The sequence below is a fragment of the Rhea americana genome, unplaced genomic scaffold (assembly GCF_003343005.1).
Source record: "Rhea americana isolate MKP2758 unplaced genomic scaffold, rheAme1 scaffold_126, whole genome shotgun sequence".
In the NCBI taxonomy this organism is placed as follows: Eukaryota; Metazoa; Chordata; class Aves; order Rheiformes; family Rheidae; genus Rhea; species Rhea americana.
Genome location: NW_028185328.1, coordinates 619,920 through 641,109, shown reverse-complemented (window position 1 = coordinate 641,109; position 21,190 = coordinate 619,920). Strand labels below are relative to the sequence as shown.

Here is a 21,190-nt window from a genome sequence, read left to right as displayed (position 1 = left end):
AAAAGCTGGATTATACCTCTAGTGGCCCTTTGAATACAAACCACCAGAGGTCCAGAGCAGCCAAACAGTATCCTATACACCTGCCCAGCCACAAATCCAACCAAGGAAGCTAAGGACACAATATGCACCATCAATTAACAAAGCACTGGAAAATCAAAATCATAAGATGTGCATGGCACGTTCATCAAGGAAAGGAATATTCTGGGAACCAGAGGCTCAGCTTTGTACAAAGACTCCATCTAGATCAGTGACAAAAGGGTGAGGAAAAGAAAAGCCTGCCAAAACTCCACGCACCAGTGAGAAAGGACCTACCTGTTCAGGCTGGTTGGCGTTAGAGAGAGGAATGACCATCCAGATGACATTAAGGTTAGTGAGAGCAGCATTTGTGGTGAAGGTGCAGGGCAATACCGCTGTCTGGCCCCGGGCAACCTGGATACTCCCTGAACTGACTGTTACTTCTAGAGGACACACCAGACCTGGAAAGAGAAGGATATCTTGTTCAAGCATTTCAGGTGGCCCCCCACATATGCAATTCATGACAGCAGCATCTTGTTGTTATGAAACTGTCCCTTATTAATGACTTCAGGCTATAAATAAATACACTGCTCCCTCAGAAAGATCAGGCTGTTCTTGTGCAGACCCTTTCCAAATGTGGGCAGACTGCCCCTTTAAGTGAGAGCACTCTTAACTKCAGACCCTCTGAAAACAACAGGTTTTGTTTTTGAGACAGAAGGAGCTATATGAGCAGCCAAGCTGTGTCTAAGAGATAATGAAATATGTTTTCAAACCCATCAATCTTAATGATACCCAGCATCACTGAAGCAGAAAAAGAAACTGTATTCTGAAAGCTTCACCACAGGTTAAGAAGAAAGAATGCATATTTTTAATGAAGGCATATAGTTCTCCCCCCACTTCTGTTCCTCACAAAATCTAGTGTGAACAGGAACATTTTCATGCTATTTTCAATTTAAAGGGTTAAAAACCTAAATCTTTTCCAGGCCAGATATTTCTTTATAGCTGGAAAAAAATGGCTACTGATAGTAGAAGATCTGATCAAATCTAACTTATTTTCCAGCATTTCTGCCATTTGCTTATTTGCATTCCACAGAGGCTAAACAGGGTACAAAGCCTGGTAAGTGTAAACTTCCTAGTGCAGCAGCTCAAGGCTGCAATGTTTAGACTGCAAGTCACATACGGAAAAATCTCTGTACCTACAGCCAAAATCTCATCAAATAAAACTAACCAATCACCACCATTCTGAGTAGCATCAAAATTCGTTAAATCACTCCAAACACATCTCTAAATGTTGACTCCAGACATATCTCTAAATGCCCGTTCGTTGCCTTCTTGTTCAATGCATGTGGGAGGCTGCTTGAGGAGATGGTAGGGAGTGTTCAAGCTCTGAGGCAATATGAGAATATCGACAGCGYCCAGGTGTAATCTGTGGACCGCCCTATTTACTTGCTGTCCCCAGGAAGGACTGCTAGGAGACACTGATTTGTTGAAACTGAAGCACTCCATGAAAACAGGTTTCTAGCTAAATTATGAAGAAATTGAACAGGCTCTTTTCAGAGAAAAAGTTGAGTGATCTTCAGCATCTAAGCAGCCTATGCTGTTTTCTTGCATTTGCACAGACTGCTCTGGAGCTGGGATACCCAAAGATCTTGCAGCTCCTCAGCAACCTGCTCTGAACTTTCCAGATCTCTCCCCTCCTTCTTATCTCACACCTGTTTTGCAGGCTTCAAGGCTCCAGGTAGTTTGAGGAGGCTCAGAAATGCTTGAAAACAGAGCCAAACAAAATGTCACTTTCAATCTCTTCAAGTGCAAGGCATGAGCTTCTTTCTTTGCAGAAAACCTTAAATCAGACTGTACTCTCAGTTCTGGAACTTATTTACAGAATCACAGAATTGGTAAGCTTGGAAGGGACCTCTGGAGGTCATCTAGTCCAACCTCCCTGCTCAAGCAGGGTCACCTAGAGCATGTTAGACAGGGTTGCATCCAGGMAGGCCTTGAATATCTCCAGAGAAGGAGACTCCACAACCTCTCTAGGCAACCTGTGCCAGTGCTCCGTCACTCTCACAGKGAAGAAATTCCTCCTCACGTTCAGGCGGAACTTCCTGTGGTTCAGTTTGTGCCCATTGGCTCTTGTCCTGTCACATGGGACAACTGAAAAGAGTTTAGCCCCATCCCCTTGACATCTTCCCTTCAGATACTTGTACACATTGATAAGACCCCCCCCTCAGTCTTCTCTTCCCCAGGCTAAAGAGGCCCAGCTCTTGCAGCCTTTCCTCATAAGGCAGGTGCTCCAGCCCTCTGACCATCTTTGTAGCCCTACGCTGGACTCTCTCCAGTAGCTCCATGCCTCTCTTCTACTGGGGAGCCCAGAACTGGATGCAGTACTCAAAAATATTTGAAAATATACATTTTGGAACTTTCCAGTGAACCAATTCAGCTTTCATCCTAATATCTGAGAGAATTAGGTGCCTGGAGAAGGAACAGCTGGTGAAAGCTTAATCCATCAATCTCCTATGAAGGGCTGTCAGCAGCAAGCGGAAGGAAATAATTTGAAGGGCCAGTAATAAGCACGACCTTTATTACAAGGCATCTGCCTTTCAGTTGCTACTGTGGTCAGCAGACTGAGAGTGGTTTTGGACTCCTAATTTTTTTATGGCTGGTCAAGCAGTGGCAATAGCCAAAAACCAGAAGTGACTTGTGTCAGCTTTGGAGATGGCTCTTACTGAATACAACCCTGACAAGGGGTTGTCTTTTCTGCTGGCCTAACTCTGAAAGCTATCTTGGCATGACTACTCAGCCAGTCTACTACCATCCATGTGCTAAACTGTGTGCAGGCAGTCATAATAATTTGGACATTTCTTGGAGCTTTGGATTAAGCTCTCCCTTTAATATGCAGCAGACAGTTCTTCTGAGATGTTCAGTGTCAGTTTAACAAGTTCCATCCCATGAGATGAAAACCAGCCCTCCAAGTATTCATCAGATTTGTAATAGCAACATACATTCTTCAGCCCCATCCCTTCAAACCTCCATACYCCCCTCTAAGAAACACCCACTCATCAAACTCTTTCCATTCAAGAAAAGTGATACTTGAGTGTGAGTATTCACTAAGAGCAACTTTGCTGAAAATATGGTGTTTGCATTTTGCACTGCAGGGTTAGTTATGTCAGTCAAACAGACATCAAGATGATGTGATTTTCCTACATAACTACTTTGTCATTAGTCCTAATATTTGCTATTAGTTGACTGTAAACATCCTGCAGAATAATAAAAATACTAAAATAGAACATGCATAATTACTTCACTGTGAAAATGATTTTCAACACATTTGAGAATTTTCCAATATGCTTATGAACAACTCTAAAAAAATGAAAGAGAACATATAATACTTTTTTCGCTCTGGAACTGAGCCTAACTTGGAAAAACAAGCATTCAAGGGAGAAAAACTGATCACAGCACTGTTATTAAATAAAATAACCATGAAAGACCTGTTTGCTCTGAAAGCAAGTGGAGGAACGGGGCTCTTGTTCTGTCACTCTCCTTATGATCCCTATCAGCTCTGCTAGTGCCCCACTCTTGCTCTGCAGCCCCTCTATCACCCTGGCTCCATAATGTCCTCCCCCTTTCAAAGCACCACAACATCCTTTTTAATTTGAATGTCATGGAGTGGTTTCTGTGAGGGGACACTAAGAAAGAACCAAGTTCCCCAGGCACTTCTCTTGCTGAGGGAGCAGCGTTGAACCCGGATCTGCAGGACATACTCCCCTCTCCCCACYTTGTTAAACCACTGCACAAGCCAGCTCCTTAGATTTGCCTTTGCCACATGCATCCCAGTGTGTGTCAGCTGCTCTTTGGCCTGGGATGCCCACGAGACAGGCTGCACTTAAAGACAAGGACTCATTTTGCTAAACTAAGTGGCACCTGCAGGGCTACAGCTGGGGAAAACAAACACAACCACTTCTGACAAATWAACTTAACCAAGATGACAGGGGAGCTGGGAGACCAAACGCAGGCAAAGTCCTCCTCCATCAGCATAAACAGTCTGGTGTGTTAATAAAATACTGGAGGTGGAGATCATTACTACAGTGCAACTCCTGACCCAAGGAGACAGCTGAAAGAGCAAAGATCAAATCCTCTTCACAGGCTGCACCCCCTCTTCTTTCATCTCAGATGACTAGAAAATATTGTAACATGGTTACATGTGCATATGTCTACCAAAGCAAGGATCTACATGACTACATCCTTACACACCAATACTAATGTCTCAAAACACAGGTGGATGCACATAAAAACAAATACAAAACATATTTCCTGTATGAATAGGAAAACACAGGGTAGGAAAATTCAATCAAATGTTACATGGTTAAACAACTCAAAATTAAGAGTTGTAAAAATGTGGCTTTTTGTTAACACAAAAGGAGGGAGGCGGGGTAGAAAGGGAGGAAGAATTTTCAAATTTAGCATAACTACTGGGATAAGGATTTTTCAGTGCAGCCTAAGGAATGAGGACTTGAATCCCCCTGGGTACACACAAATGCAAATATAGATACACGCATACACACACATCCCAGCTTAGTAAGTCAAATTACACAGAAGAGGTCAGAAAATCAAGCAAAAGATGTAGTAAAGGCCCTCCTTTTGCAAAGGTATACCAAACAAATCTTCTCTAAGCATTCAGAGATGTTTAATGACTTGTGAGAGGCAACAAGAATCAATCATGCTGAAATCTCCTGCTAGCTTTAGATTACAGTGGCCAGTACACCCTCTCCTGTATGCACAATCTCTGCCTTACTTAGATGCCTAATTAAGCATTGCTGTAAGCAGCATGCCTGAAGCTAGAGTAGGGTAGCACTGCTGTCAGCAGAAGGAGGAATGGGCCCTCCCTATGCATAGGACTCTTTGATCTTAGCTTGATTCTGCAAGTGGCTTTCTCCTTTGATCCTGATGCAGCAAGCTTCCATCAATAATAGAATATATGCTCCATTTTTGTGTTCCTCTATCAGGGAACTAGCCAGCAGAATGACTTTTTGACTACAGAGGCTCTTTTAAAGGTTCTTTATATTCCCAGGACCAAGTAAGCACTATGGCAACACCTCACTGATTTCATTTCTAATGGGACACTCTTGGCTTTCCAAGTAGCACACTGAGCTATCTCCAGCACCCATGAAGGAATCAATGCGGACAGCTCATATAACAAGACACAAGCATGTAGGGCCCAGCCTCACACCTGGCATGTCTTTCCCTGCAAATCACCTCAGCTGACAGTCAATTCAACAAAATGAGGACTTCCATTAAGATCAGCTCGCATTAGTATGCAGACTATAACATGAACAGCTGATACAGAATCACCAGTCCCTATCACTGTTTTGGCAGCTAGTCACAGACCACAGGCCCAGGAGGCTGGGGTGGGTTGTGCCTTCTTGAAGCACTATAGTTATGCTATTGAAGCTGTGCTAAGGGCACYTCCGCTTTTCCTCTGTGATCATCCCAAGCACATGGTTGTCAGAGGCAACCATGTGAACCACGGCTCAGAGACATCTCTAAGTACCACCATGTCTAGGCTGGGGTACAGAATAGAGAGAGGGTCTTCAAAAAGCTATATTTAGCTTAATGGTGTTGACCACAGAAATATATATAGAGGTTTCTTCGGAGAGCCATTCATACCATCAAGCTCCTGCACTCCTTCACCCTCTGAAAGACTCTCTTTGCTTTGCAAGTCTCCCTACAACCATTAGCAAGTCAGCAGCATTCAGCASCTGCTAGTGCTGATCTCCTGATACTCGTGGTATGCAAAGGCTGGGATAACATGACTTTGCTTAAACAGAGGCCAGGGTACAGGTACATTCTGCAGTGCTGGTAAGCCAGGGGAAAAAAAATCACTACAGGAGATAGGAAGTGTGAAAGGGATGAAAAAAAACCCAAGCCCTCAGCTGCATCAATTCAGCATCTCCAGATCTCCAGGGAAAATGAACAGAAACGTGTGCAGTTGAGGGGAGGATGAGAATAAGGCTTCAGGCAATATTAGGCTGCATCCAAAACCCAGGCAGTGACTCTCCCTGTCTCAATGCAATTAGCAATCCTGTTACCATGTGTTGGAGAAAATGCCTTTGGCAGTATAACATTTTGGGTCCCTCACTGGATAGGCAAGGATGAGGTCACTCAAAAATTCTAGCAACAGGACAGAAATAAAATGCTCAGGCAAGCTGAGGGAGAAACTGCAGAGCAGTCTTTTCCCTGAGATGAAAGGAAAACTCAAGTAGCTGTGCCTTTGGCCTGCCTCATATCATTATGTTTGGGACCAAAGCTGCCGCCTGTGTTGAAGAAGAGAAAAAAAAGGGTCTATCTGCTGTCCCAGAGGAGCTGATGTACATTGCAGACTCAACACACTGAGCAGCAGCAACTCCCCACTACCCAGGAATGAGTGACTCACAGCTGGAGGAAACAGTAACAGATGCAGTCACAGAACCTGCTAGTGCAGCAATCATCCAAAGCCCCCGAAGGAGCCTGATCTGCAGCTGCAAACACTGAAGGACAGCAAAGACACAAGAGGGATGCTGTCCCTGCTGACAATCCCTTCAGTCTTACGAGGGAGCAGTTATGTTGCCTGGAAGCAATCTTATCAAGGTGGTCAGGAGAAGCCCAGTACTGGCCTAGAACACCCAGGGATAATACAAAGGGAAACGATGGGCACCTATGGTGAGTCCAAAGCTGTCACACCATCCAAACAGGCTGCTCTGCAAGCTGCATGAGTAGTGGTCTTGCCCATTTTCACCAAGGGCCACATACCTTTCTGTCCTCCCAGATGTGCTACACTTGCTAGTTCAGAGTCAGTCTAACCAAAAGCAGTATTTATGCAGCCTGGTGTCTCAAGGCAGCTTGCAACAGACACCACTCCTCTTGTGGAACCAGCACTAGTAAGCACTCCCAAGGAGCACCGATCTGCATTACTGCCCAGCTACCCTAGGTTATTTCCAGTCCAATAGAAAAATTCAGCTCAGGAAGCTTCCAGACTTCAAGTCACTCTGCAGAGCAGGCATCAGGGGCAGATGCACATTGTCACAGCACAGTGCACCCCAGGACCAATGTGCTCTTGCACAAACTCCCCTGGGAAAGATGTTCGGTGGAGACATCTTTGGAAACAATCACATCGGGAACTGGAAGCAATAGTGAATAGAATGGAGGGTCTCAATGCACTACAGCACTTCTGCCAGCTCACAGCAAGGACCAGGCAAACTTTGGTCCAGAGGCACCTGTAGGGATTGCCCCCACATCCAAGTTTGTAAGCACATGTTATATAGCATGGAGAATGTTCTCAGAGAACCAACTTCTGTCAAAAAAGATGGACAGAAATTTTCTAGTATCTCTCCTTGATGCACAACCAACTCTCCCTAAGCCACCCTCAAAAGAAATTTGTCAAATTTACTCTTTGATTCTCCAATGTTTGTATTTCACAGCACAGCTTAGCAGTCTGTTCCAGTACTTTGTGGTCCCTACTTTCTTACACCTATCAGGGCTCTAGCCAGCATTGCCTCTGGGTCCCTGTCCTTCTGCAACTCAATCATGCAAACCACATTGCTGACATGGTCCCTTCCCCTCTCTCAGTCCAGCACTTCCCCACATTCTTCAGTATCCTCATTAGGGTGACATGAGGATACCTAGGGTGACAGGCAAATATACAGCTTAGAGCTGCAAAAAGAAGTTGCAGGTAGCCAGAGTCTGGACATTTTGCTCTCTGAAGCAGCTACTTAAAACTTTGGATAGCTCAGTCCTCAGACTGAGATTAATTTACTGGGATTAAGCCTACCTTTCTTACTAGGTCAGGGACAACATGCTCCTAAAAAAGGCCCATATTCATTCTTTCCGGTTCACAGATCCAACAATGCAATAGTAACCTGATAGTGCATGGGGAAAATAATTTTCAAATCTATGTCACCTACCTGTGACATAGCCACCTGGCTCTGCAGGACAAACTGGAACTAAGAGCAGAAAAACCCTCACATCTAGCACAATTTTAGAGCAAGAACTCTGCAACACAGAGATACTAACGTTTCAGGTTACGTTCTCAGGTCAATACAGYGTTTCTCTCTCTGTTAAACCAGGTCAAAAACCAGGTTAACTTCGAAGCACCTTTATCTCTAAAGAAATCATCAGGAAGGAGTGGTGGCATCTAGCAACCTCTCCAGCATTGAGATTCCCGAATAGGCAAGATCTATCTGCCCCCTACTAAAAGCAATCTAGGGAGTGCTACCCACCTCACAGGATATGTGGGTTAGGAGATACTAATCTAGTGAGGAATCCCAGTGCTGGGGTCTTGAACTCCAGCCCTATGACATTTTCTGCCAAGCACTCCAGCAGCTGATCAGAGACCTTGGCTCCCTGTAAATCTGTGCTGACCCTCCTCCTTTGTCATTTATGATCTCATCTGTACTAGACAAGAAGRTAACAACAAAACTTGCAGCTGACCCCCTCTTCCAGACTCAGCTAGTGGCCTTGCAAATAGCAATTACTACTACCCCTACCACCTTCCCCTTTATAAATAGGTCTTTCTCTGCAGGTCAGCTGGGATGAGAATCTCAAACAGCTATCTGAGATAACATGGAGCATATCTCCCTGCCCCTGACCTCCCCAAGCTGCAGCTGTAGTGGAGGTGGAAATTGGACTTTAGTACCAAAAAAAAAAAAGCAAGAAAATGTTAGCTGTACATGCTACATGCTGTATATCCACAGGATATCCTGTACATGCAGGACTAACTCTTGCAGTGGGAGAAAAGGGGCTCTCATAACACATGCAGCTGAATGCCACTCTGAGGAATTTGATTCCTTTTCCATTTCTGCGTGCTCCAGGCAGAAGGAGGTCTTGCTCCAGATCCAGGTGTCCTCAGAGGGTCCCCATTAGTGTGAGATCTTCATTTGCTCAGGTTTACACCTCAGGGGTTTGATTTGCTCAGCACTTGAGCATTCAAACTTGCTAGGGAAATCAAAGATATCTATGTTTTCAGTGTAGCAGGGATCACATTCTGCTGTGATCTATATTCTGCTATAACCTGAACAGTACCCTTCCAACAGATCTTAATGCTTGTGTTTAATTAATCACAGTCTTAAAATGCAGAAGATTTTTGACGGGTGAGTGTACTGCTAGAGTAGCTTACTAACACCCTCAAAGTAGGCACAAGGACACAAGTTTGGTTTACAGATGCCCTGGTAACAGCAGGGGCCCAATGACCCAAATGGTCCTTTCCAATTCTGGACTCCTGTTGTGCTCCCAGTACTGGTTTCTTTCCTGTAACTCTACCTAATTTGACTGTAACTGCTAGGTCCTTTGTAACTCCTGCTAGCTGGGACAGTTGCCTTGCATCTCTGCTGCCTAGGTTGCAYGGTGCATGCAAGTTAGTGATAAAAACAAAAACAGTTGCACTATATTATAGCAAGATAGGAAGTAACATAGAGAGCAGCAAAAATAGCATCTAAAATGACATTAGCCGGGATAAAACCAATCAATCGCCATGCACTGGGGCATATGTTAATCCCCTCTCTGTGGTATAGTGTTGCACAATTAGGTACATTATGGAAGGTTTAACGCTTCCCCCTGATGCATGCGGCATTGGCTGGAAACAGAGAGCACTGTGATCTGAGCTGGCAGTCTTCACAGCATTTGCAGAGGACTCGAGGAGCAGCTGCAGTATTGAGATTGGGGGCTGTTTCACTTTAGCAGATGAGCAGGACCAGAGGGGACACAGAGGGGCGCAGGAACTCACTCAAGTGCTCACTCAATTCTCCCCCCATTTGAGAGAGGGGAGGGGTGGGAATGCCTAATTCAGCTTAGTCTGTTGGACCATCTGGGGCCAACTCTGCCCATTCCTGGCTGTGCCTTGCACAGGGGACATCTATGGCCCATGCCCCAGGACTCTAGTGGGCAAAGGACAGGCATCCCATTTGCCTACATGAGATGGTAAAGGCCACACATAGGCAGCATATCTGAAGTACAAACAGAGTCCTTGTGACAGGGTGTTACACATTTCTTTCCCCTCCTAAGTCCTCTAGAGATGCACAGAGCAGTGTTTTCCAAACTGGAGGCACAGGCAAGGAGAAAGGTGTAGCTGGGCACAAAAAGATGTCTCTCTGTTGTTTGTCTTTTACACAGCTGAGACTTGCAAACACAGCCCCTTCTCCAATATTGTGACAGATCAGTTCTGGGGAATCCTGCTGCAGTAACTTAAGATGTTATCATCCTCTGCTGTTTGCTCTGTCTCTTAGCAAAAGGTTTTTGCCCCTAAATCAGAGAAAGCAGAAAGGAAGATATGCATCCATCTCACAGCCAGGCATTCCTGCTGAGGAAGGTATRAGGACAGACAAATCTGCTTTGCTGTGAATGGGAAAATCCGGGTGGCTGACACACTATCCTGTTCTGTTGAGTGTTATAGTGGACTCATCGTCCAACAGTAATGAACATGTAGGAATGGGAATATTTTAAATGACGGTCGCCAACTGAGTAACTACTCAGTGAACTGCACCCCCACAGTCTTCAGCTGATGTGACTTGGGAACTAAAACTTGACAAAAGTCTGTAAAAAATATATCTAATGTGGGAACCTCTGCYTGAGTTAGCAAAGAGCTGGCAACAACAGCTCTGAGCTGTTTCCCATTCTTTCCCATTCATCTAGCTCAGATGACAACAAGAACTTTGCACAACTTAATTGCCTGTCAAAACACATCAAAAAGTAACAGATACCCTTTACAGCAAAGATTTTTATCTATTTTTTCCTAAAATAGGGGAAAGGCATAAAGGTGACTGAGAGTAGCTAAGGCACAAACTGGCTGCCTTTTTCCTGAAGCAGGTTGAAAAACCTCTCAGGAGCTACCCTCTAGCATGGCCAGCCACTGCCCTTGAGTCTCCCCAGGCATCCTCATGGGTATCTAACCACACCTGAAGCTAGTCTAGCCCACAGCATGCAAAGTACAGGCACTGTCTGCGATGAGATGTGAGCTGTATGAAATTTGCTTACCCCAAAGCAGGAGTCTAATTAAAGCTCTTCCCAGGATCTAAAAGCAAAAATAGCCTTGAATTCCCCCCCTCCTCATCCCACTTCCTTGCTAATATTCTCCCAGCACAGCCCAGTCAGCAGAGATGTGTTGCACTGCAGATCAGTGCCAAGTGCTGGCAACAGCATGTGACATTGCTGACACAGCAAAGTGGCCTCCTTCAGGAGGAGGCATCCACTGGTGCCTCTGCAAGAGAAATGTATCTGCTCCCAGGACTGGGAAGCAGAGAGTCAGAGTAAGGAAGAGGAAATTAAAACAGGTCTGCAAAGCTCTACTAAGACACTCACTCCTATTTTCTGTTTGCCGAGCCATAAAAAATACATTAACGGCCCAGCAGCTTTGTAAATGATTTATGGTCAAAAGAATAAATTTCTTCCTTCTCTCCTAGTTAAAAAAAAAAAAAACACACACACACACACATAGTGACAAACTGCTTAATAAGGGAAAACAACTTGAGGCTTATATGTGTTCAGTGGTATATTGGGTAGGAAGGACTGAACCTATAAAGAATAAATTTAAGGCCTGATAAAGGGAGCTGGCACTAGAAAAGTGAGATGAATGGGTGGGCAGGCTGGAATATACAGCTTGCACGCGGTGCAGAAAGGCAGGAGCAGAAGTGGTGCAGCTGAAAAGGAAAAGAGGTGGAGAAGGGGGAGGCAGAACTGGTTCATCAGTGACTTTTAAACACTGCTCATAAATGCCTCCCTGAATGCAATGATAGATTTAATATCTGTTCCCCTCCACCTCCTGTCTCCATCACAGGACAAATGCTGTTGAAGCACAGAGACTGCAAACTCATACCTAATATTTAAAGCCTCCAGGATGGACCTACCTCTCAAACCTCCAGAAACAGAGAGCTGAAGACCACACATTCCCCCACAACAACTTCCCCTAGTCCTCCCAGAACAGGCACTACTGGRACCTCACAGCTCCTCCTCACATCTTGAGAGGAGATGGCTTTTTCAGCTACCCTGACACAACCACCATTGAGTCTGTCCCTTGTACAAATCCTCATTACCTACAGTTCAACTGCTTTTACCCAAAGCATTAAGAGGAAGAAGAGCAGAGGGTGATGGACAGAAAAGGGACTAGGAGGCCTGAAGGCACCTGCCCTACTAGGCTCAGGTTGGGTGAAGCTGCAGGGACATGGACAATTGCTCCTGCCTGGCTACTCCCCACAGACACTGCCATCATCATCAGGGATCCTCAGGGTGTCCCAGGTGGCCTTGTTTATATTTGTTGAAAGTTCCTAAGAACAATTTTTATTTATATAGTATAAACAGCAGTGGACCTGGAGTTATCACATGTTAGTCTGCTAAAATGAAATAATTTAAAATAAAAGGAATCTCTGCAGAGACAGGAGCTAGCCACTTCTGCAGAAAATGTTTTTATTTATAGACTGAGCCTATTCTCCTTGAAGTTAGAGGACTATAGCCAGGAAGAGAATCAAGTTCTTATACAATCTGGTCCAGCAACCCACAACCTTTAGCTAAAGCAATGCCAACAAGTTGGATATCCACTTTCCATCCCAGTTTTGTGTTACTTGGATAAAATGCCTTCATCCTATGGAGTACACAAGCTTTGCAAGTGAGAGGAAATTTGGCGGATGTTTTCCTGTRTGTGCTGTGCCTTTTAGCTCCCCTAAGCATTTCACTGCTCTGTGACTGGGTCATGAGTCCCGCTTCACTTATTCTGCCTCTTACATAGCCAACAGAGTGCCCACATGGAGCAGGGGCCACTTAGCCAGATACTGGTGCCCCTGGCTAATATGATACACTCTAGCAATTCTACTGAAGGCAATTAAGTTACTGGAATTAGACTTAATGTTTTAAAATTAAGCACATGCTTAAGTATCTTGCTAAATAGGGCTTAAGGGTCTAATCACATTTGCATCCATTTTGACAAGAAAACCCCTGTGGCCCATTGGTACGAGAGAGAGAGCCTTTAAGTGAGAACGTACACATTCACAGTGCAAATTCCCTGGTTTATAAAGGATGCTAGAACCAAGCCTCATAAAGAGTGAAGAAAAAGAAAAAAAGAATCACGCAGTCACAAAGCACATTTTTTCCATCTCTTAAAGCCATCAAACTCCAAATCTGAAACTTTATTCACCCCCAACTACTTCAGATGTAAAATTATTAAAATTATTAAAAACAAACAAACAATAAAGAAACAAAAAAAAATGCAAAGTCTTTTTCATATACAATTGAAAGGAAAGGAAAAACCAAATTTGTCTTCTGATCTGGCAAGTGTCAGGTCAATAATTGAATGTTTCAGATTATGAGTTGAGCTGTGTGAAAGAGGTTGTAAAAGGACAATTTTCCACTGGGGGAAAAAAAAAGAGTTTTCATTAAAATCAGAATAGGTTGTAAGAATATCAGCTTTGATGACATTTTCAGTGAGTGAAAACTAAATGAATTGCTTTGACTTTTCCATTTAATTATGGTAACATTGGCAYACTTCAGTTCAATAATGTAAAAACACTTTATTTCAATCCATTTAAACTTTTGCTGTATGTTTAGATATTGCATAAAATCTGACTTCATATATTTTTATTCTGTAATGGTACCATGTTATACAGGCACATACATACTTAATACACTATGACCTTTCAACAGCCTGTGAACCAAATCTCTTAAGAATAGATATTTTCCCTGATTTTGTTCCTGCCACTAAGAAAATACGAACTTTCATTCTGATGTGAAGCRAAACGAAGAGGATGCATGAGCATTTCCATGGAATAGATGCCTAGTTTGTTATCAGTTACATGGAAACAGTTGGGAGTTCAGGAGCTGTCGATGTTTCCATGTGAAGTTTGGCCTTGATGTTGTGCAAGTGTCAGGATCAGACGTTTTCAAAGTAAGCAACAGTAACACATCTTCCTCAGGATTACGCTGTCCTTTCTCAGAGTGAGTCTTCCTCCTCGCTCTCCATCTCTAGGAATGCCATGCTCCCCACCACCCAGTCAGGGAGCTCGGCACCTTGGAGCAAGGCTTGCTGCACCATATAAATCAGTTCCCCCCTCTCCAGGCCTAATCATCCCCCTCACACACAGCGGCAGCACAACCCATATAAAATATGCATAGCAAGGTTAAAGCAGCCATGCTGTCCATCTGCTGCAGGCCCATACCGGCACTTGCCAACACTGGGCTCAAAAAGAAACCAGTGCTAAAGCTGAGAGGCTCTCCCTRTTCAAAGTGCACCTGGACTGGAGGCATCTGCAGCTCTGAGTGCCCAAGCTGAGATCTTTGCGCCTGACTTTGCACAAACTCTGAGCATCCCCCTCTCCAGCAGTGTTCATGGGTGCCTCGCACCTTTGACAGCCCCAGCCCTCCTGCCCTCTAGGCAAGTGTCCAGCCTCCAAAGCCATTCTGGGAAAGCTCGCAGGCAGAAAGTTTCTCTGATGGCTCTAAAAGGCATTATCACTGAGGCAATACAGAGATCCTTCATTTTGTAGTGAGGAGAACTGAGCTGGAGAGAGGGTATAACTCACCCAAATACTGCACAGCAGGTCAATGGTGAGACAAGACTAGGACTTTGTCATCTGATTCATGGGCCTTGCTCTGCCTATTAATCACGCTCCCCACCACTGTGCCAAGTATTTGTATTGATTTCAAATTAACCCTCACATTTGTTATAAAAAAAAAAAAAAAAAAGAAAAGAAAAGGAAGTTCACTATGTTCAGCTCTGTTGGAGGCTGACAGGAATAACCCTGTCCAGAACAAAAACTTTTGGCAAGAGGCCCTGTCCAAAAGCAGACCAGAACTGGCTCCTTGGGGCTGAGGAGGCACTTACAGAAGCATCAGACACTCACAAGAGTGCTTCAAAGCTTTTAAGGTGTTCTCAGAAAGCATGAAGCTCTTCATAGCATTTGTGAAATGCAAGAAGGAGTCTTTCAGTGAACGCAGCTGCTGCTGCTATTGTACTTTCCTCCTTACTACCTTASTTTCTGACGTCAAGTCCTGAGAGTWAACCTAGGGTAAACAAAACTTGCAGCACTCTCCAATTTAATCCTTGCCCTCTCTTCCTCCCCTTCCCTTGACGCTCTGAATTCCCTTTTACAGGAGCTGCTAACTTTGACAAACATAAAGCTGCTACTGGCTTCCCTTGTCTTTTAAAGTCTCAGGACAACAGCAAATTTTCCCTCCATAACACATGCAGAGGGTTGCATGTGCSCTTGTACCCAACTACACAACTGCTCTAGATCACTAAGGAAGACTTTTTTTCTGCACAGCTGGCTTAGTTTTTCACACAGATGTTGCCACTCCTGCCAAATCTAAGAGCACACAAAGCAACATTAATATGAAAGAATCAGATCGGACACTGGTTTAACAGTGAAAATTCATCAAGCAGAGCCTTGATGCTGGATTCCCCCTCCTTTTTTTTCTGCTTTATTGCACCCAGAAAAAAWGTGAAATAAAACAAAAGCATAAGAAGCAGCCCACTCAAGCAACTCTGAGCCTTTTGGGGGTAAATTCCCTTTTTGAAATTCAAAATGCATATGTTAATCTTTAATGTTAAACCCTAGATTAAAAATTCATTCAAAAAATCTCATCRTTTGGAACATTTACAAGCCCACTGCATTATTAAAAGCTCAGATCTGTGGTGCTTTGCATAAGGAAGTCTCTCCGCTCTCTTTCCTTCCTTCTGAAGCAAAGAGCAGGTACTGGCTGCTTTCTCCCTTTATCCTTTTAGCTCAGATAAGCCTTGTTGTGGTTTCCAAGAGCTGGGAAAGGCTTGCTTAGGAGGCTTCAGGGTCCTGTTTCAAAGTACTGCCACTCACTCTGTAGTCCAGGGGAGGAAATCCTGGCCTGGCACACAATCCTGTCCTGGTTGTAATGACTGGGATGCCTCAAAACAACACTTCCCTGTACAGCAGGGCTTAGCAGTGGTGCCAAGTCACTGCTTGACTCAACCTGCCCAGTTGTGTCTTTTTGAAACAGATCCTACCCATAGGCATCAAAAAAAAAATCACATGCCCCAACCAACATTGGTATGAGTGTCTGGCAATACCTGGAAAGGCCTCAGGCCAAACTGAGCAGGCCTATCCCAATGCTACGTTTGCTAGTGCCTGCAAACACGTCAATTTTAACAAACTGATGTGGGATGCACAATCTGTAGCATGTCAAGAGAAAGAAGCATCCATGCAAGATGCAACCTAAGTTGTGACAACTGACTGGTGCTTTTTGATCTTTATCAAAGGACTAACCATACTATTTTGCATCAAGGAAAAAATAATAGTTCTCAAACCATCATATGTGATCTTGCTACAAAGCTTCTTACATAGAAACATGGGGCGCTTAGGCTGAGCCCTCAGTGCTTGCTTCTTACTTTCAAAYGCTGCTGTTTTTCCCATTCTGTTTCTGGGAAGGGAGCATGAAAAAGGCAGGTAGCATATGCAGATGTCTGGAGGTGTTGGATATTTCTACCAGTTTTCTTTGCGGCCATTTGCATGCTTACCTGCTACAGTCTTATAGCAGCAACGAGCTGCAACAGGCTGGGCAGGATGTTTTTGGCTCGCRCCATGTCATTTATTGACAGGAAAARAGGGGTAAAATTTCTTTTTAAGCATCCCTTTGACATTTTTTATGAAGCAGACACRCTAGCAGTTACCATCACGAAGCTCGGTCTCTCCTACCCCCTCTCCTCTACTCACAGGCTCATTACAGTCCAGCTCCTTCACCTGAGCCTGTCCCTCGAGGCTGCCTTAACCTGCAGCCAGCTGGGGCCATGCCAACTGAACCACTGTGCCAGCCAAAAGCAGCATTGCCCACGCGCCTCCCGCCATCCGCGCAGAGGGCGGCAGCAGGGGCACGGGCAAGCAGGATGCATGGGCAGTGAGCACAGCTCTCGGAGGGGATGTTCCCCCCCCCTTCAAGGACGTGCCAATGCCTCTCCACCCCCCCCCCAAATGCCATCAGAGGGGAGGACCTYGCATTTTCAGTCCTGCCTGCTGCCTGCTGTGCAAAAGGTGTTGTGTGGGACTGATTATGCTCTGCCCCCTCATGCAAAGAACAACCCCAATGTTACCAAACTCCTAGCAAAAATGACCCAATCCATCCCAAGCTTTAAAGAGGTACTTGTCAGCAAGGAGAAAAAGAAAGAAAAAGAGATTAAGCACATACAAATTGTATGATAAGCCCTTGTTTATTATAACTTTTCCCGCCATATTTGCTAATGGCAGTAATAATAATCTCTAGGGTAAAATCAAGCTTTGGCTTCTTTCCCAGATTTTCTTCTAATTCACTAGGCARTGAAGTCACTGTGCTCAGTCGGTGACACCAGTGCTTCACTGAGCCCTGGCTCAGCAGGACTGGCCCTGCCAGAGAAAGTTTTGACAACTTCTCTATGGAAGGTGAGGGGGAAAAAATAGAAGAGGGGTAGATGAGTGCCCTTATCTCGGGAGCAGGGGAGTGATAGGCAGGAGGGGAAAAAAAAGTGGTAGCATACTTGCCAAGAGAAGAAAGTAAAGAAAGCAGCAATTGAGAATGAACATGCAATACAGCACACAAGCTTGTCTTTAGCACAAATGGTCTGGTCCTACTCAAGATACAGATATGTTCTCCAGCAGGATCTAAGCACCTCTGGGACTCAGAAAAGGCAAGGAGAAATAAGCCCAGGTGACCTGCCCATGTTTGTGCACTGTTCTTGAGTCCAGCTTGGTAGTTCATCTCCCAGACCAGCTCCTTCTCCRTATATTCAGTCATCTTCTTCTAAACTCACGTGCCTATCAAGTCAGATTACAATTAAGACTTGGTAAATATGGCAAAAAATATTCATGAACATCTGTTTGAATAATAAGCCTAAATGTGCTTTGACAGCATTCACCTGACCTGTTTTCCTTGCCTTCTATGAATGTTCACACCAGCTCTCCTCTGTTCAAAGGCATGTCTGTGAGAGGGAGAGGCTGTTGCACGCACTTGTGTGAACATGAAGATTATTTCAGTTGGTAGTGGGGTTTCCAGCGTTTGGTGCACAGACCCTTCAGGGGTTGCACACTACTTCTCGAACTCCATAAAAAGCAACTGAAAAGCAGGCCTAATGTCAGAAGGCTCAAATTCATTAYAGAGGCTTGCTTAACCTCTGGAAAACCCCTCTAGTGGCATTCCTCCAGGGATGCAGCTAAGCATCYGTCCTACTCATCTTCCTGTCCATTCCCACTCAGATTACCAGCATAACTGCAGGTGTAATAACTCTCCAATGCAGGTCTTTCAGAAAGATCCTATTCAGTGGGTAACAACAAGATTTTTTTCTAATGTAGGTTGTGCTGGCAGAAYGGGGTTAAATAACAGTTGTGCAGTTGTGCAGAATGCAGTTGTGCTGGCAATCTGAAATGATGGTAACCTCTGATAGGGGAAGGGGAGCAGGGGCAGCCTGTAGCCTCTCCATCCATCTCAGCTGCTGTCAGGACAGTACCTCTGACTGCAGCCTCACTCTCTGCCTCCATTTGCCTAGCTGTGAATGGGGGCAGTGCCYTCTTGACTCACCAGCAGCTTGGGCATGTAGTATTAAGGAAGGGCAGGTAAATAAACCAGAGAGACTGAGGGAAGGAGCAAAAACCATAGCCTGAGGTGTACATGCTGCTTGAAATTGGTAAACACCCAAAACATTAATTTACAAGCTGCAATATGACCTTGGGAAAAACATTTGTTGAAACCCAGAGAGTAATAAATTTGACTGTATACACTTCATGACCAGTCAGATAGAGTCCACGGAGTTAAAACTGCATGGTCTCAAACTTGCACCCACATAGAGAGATGGAAAGGTCGTCCTCTGGACGCCTCTGCAGCATAGGYGCAAGAGCCCAGTATTGCCACAGATATTTTGGCTATTTCTAAGCAGGATGTGGAATGGCTAGTGCAAAAACACAGAAAGGTAGGAGCTGTCTCTAGSCAGGAGAAACCAAGAGTTTTGAGAAAAACTAGTCCCACAGAGGGAAAATCCTAAAACAACAGCAGCCCAGAAGGAAGTGTATATTGAGGCCTCCACAGGGATGTTATTTATGTTCACAGTAAACACAGGCCACAGGGAAGGAATTCAACTTTAATGATAAGCTGGTGTTGTGTGAGGCTGTATGTACCAAGAACGGCACAAGGCTGCTGCCCACCCAGAGCTTATATTTACCACACAGACTGCTTTTTGCAATTACTTTCCTAGCTTTAATTACYGTAGGACCTACCAACATACATTTCTACACTCATATAGATCTTTCTCATGCCACAGGATGTTAAAGTCTTTTCCAAACTCAAAAAGCCAGAAAGATACAGCACTGGAGGAAACCACTTCTGATAGGCTGGAGCACAGCATTGGCTCAGACAGCACATGTAACAATAATACATAACTGCACAGGACAGATGAAGAATATAACAGCCATTTCCAGAYAGTGAGAGTCTAATAAATTAAAATAAGCTTCAGTTAGACTTTAAGCATAAACCCTGGCTCAAAATAATTGGGTGGGTTGGGTATATATTTTTTTCTTTTAATTGAACCAGAGGATTGAGTATTTTTTCCGTCCCATTACACCTAAAATGATGATTAACAGCTTAGCACTTCCCTGGCAGAGAGAGAAGAGCCTTGGGCACCTGCTTACCTAGAGTCTTCCCTGCAGCCCTGCCAGCGACCCTCACAAACCTCTCTAATGCCAACACTGCCCTTCCCCAGCAACACCCACGAAGCCACAGTTCGAGAGGAGGGAAGTGGCTGCCTGCAAGCTCCCTGCCACAGCAGCACCTTCCTCCCCAGGGCGATGGAGTTAGGGTGCTCACTGGAGCTGACATGGCTGTGCAGCACCGATTCAGCGTTTCGCATCCTCCAAGAAGTGGAAAACAGGAGGTGGCAGGGTGGTTTTCCCCTTGCTTTATGGATGCTTGGGTTTGCGACAGATTTCTCTGTGAGGGGCTACCCAAAAGCTCCATGGAGCTGGAGTGTCAAATGTTAACACTCAGCACTTAATTTGTGGTGCAAATGCTGTCAAACCTGATTGCATCTCTTTGCCCCTCCAAGGCATCCCAGGCCCTCTCGACTTCTGCAGGGGGCTGAGGCTTTAAGGAATGACCAACTGTTAAAATGAGCTTGCAAAGTGGCAGGATTCACAGYGTATGCTCCAGCGCCAGGCATGCCCCTTCCTCCACCTTCCCCTCTGCCAGCTCCCAATTCGTACACAGAGTACCCAGCAGGGAATATGTCCTGGGAGGGTTAATTAATGAACATATTTGAAAGCCCTGGGCATCGTCACGCTACAAGAAAAGAGTGATAAAGTTAGCATCTAAGTGCACAGCTGTCTAGGTTAAGAGACAAGTGAGATGGGGCCAGAGACTCCACCTGGCTGGCTGGAAAGTGTCCCAAAATAATAGCACCCTCCACAGGGACCAGCCAAACTCATCCATACCAGACACAAAGGTATAACAGAGAAAAGAGCCTTCCAAGAATGGGGCAGCAGGCAGGATTAAATAGGATCCCCCAAAACATGGCAGGCAATTCTTTCTGCCCCTGTGAAAGCAGACCATGATCACCATGGAGGGTAGGAGGTAGGGAATGAGATAAAGATAGGGAGATACATCAAAGAGCAGGAAAAGATARGAAAGAAAAAAAGATAGCAAAATGATATAAGGGAAAGAAATATAATATGYTTTTAATTTGCATAGGAAATATATTTCTCTTTTCCCCAACAATTATCTTTATTAGCAACAAAAGTTGAAAGTGAACAAAAGTGAAATCTTAGGCCAACTTTCAGGCCAACTTTCTAGCTATATCAGCAAAGCTCTAGAACAACATGCCCAGGGAAGCTATGAAACCTCTACCTTAGGAGGTTTTCAAAGACAGGATGCAGGTCTGTCTGAGACAGTCCAGCTACAGCCAGACCTTCTCTGGGCAGCACACAGACCACATCAGTGGTGGCTGAAATTTTGGTCCATTACCAACAGTCTGATTTTTGGAGTGCTGCTGCATGAAACCATTGGTGTTGTTAAGAGCTACTGTTTAATATAGCAGCTTTTACAGTCTGTTTTCCTATGTTCCGTTCACCACAGTCTATGTACCAGTGTCCTAAAAAGATGCCCTGAGGTCATCTCAACCTTCTACAGCTCTCTATTTCTACAGGTTTACCACTGCAGGGACAGGCTCCAGAAGTGAAGGCGGCCA

The 21,190-nt window shown here is 44.8% G+C and overlaps 1 protein-coding gene across 1 annotated transcript in view; it reads right to left on the bottom strand.

The window, feature by feature from the left end:
• IGSF11 (immunoglobulin superfamily member 11) overlaps positions 1 to 21,190 on the bottom strand; it is a 60,208-nt gene that overhangs the window by 7,012 nt on the left and 32,006 nt on the right. The window contains exon 3 of the mRNA XM_085326047.1: positions 313 to 476. Coding sequence (XP_085182173.1) covers positions 313 to 476 — 164 coding nt within the window. The remainder of the gene's footprint in view (positions 1 to 312; positions 477 to 21,190) is intronic.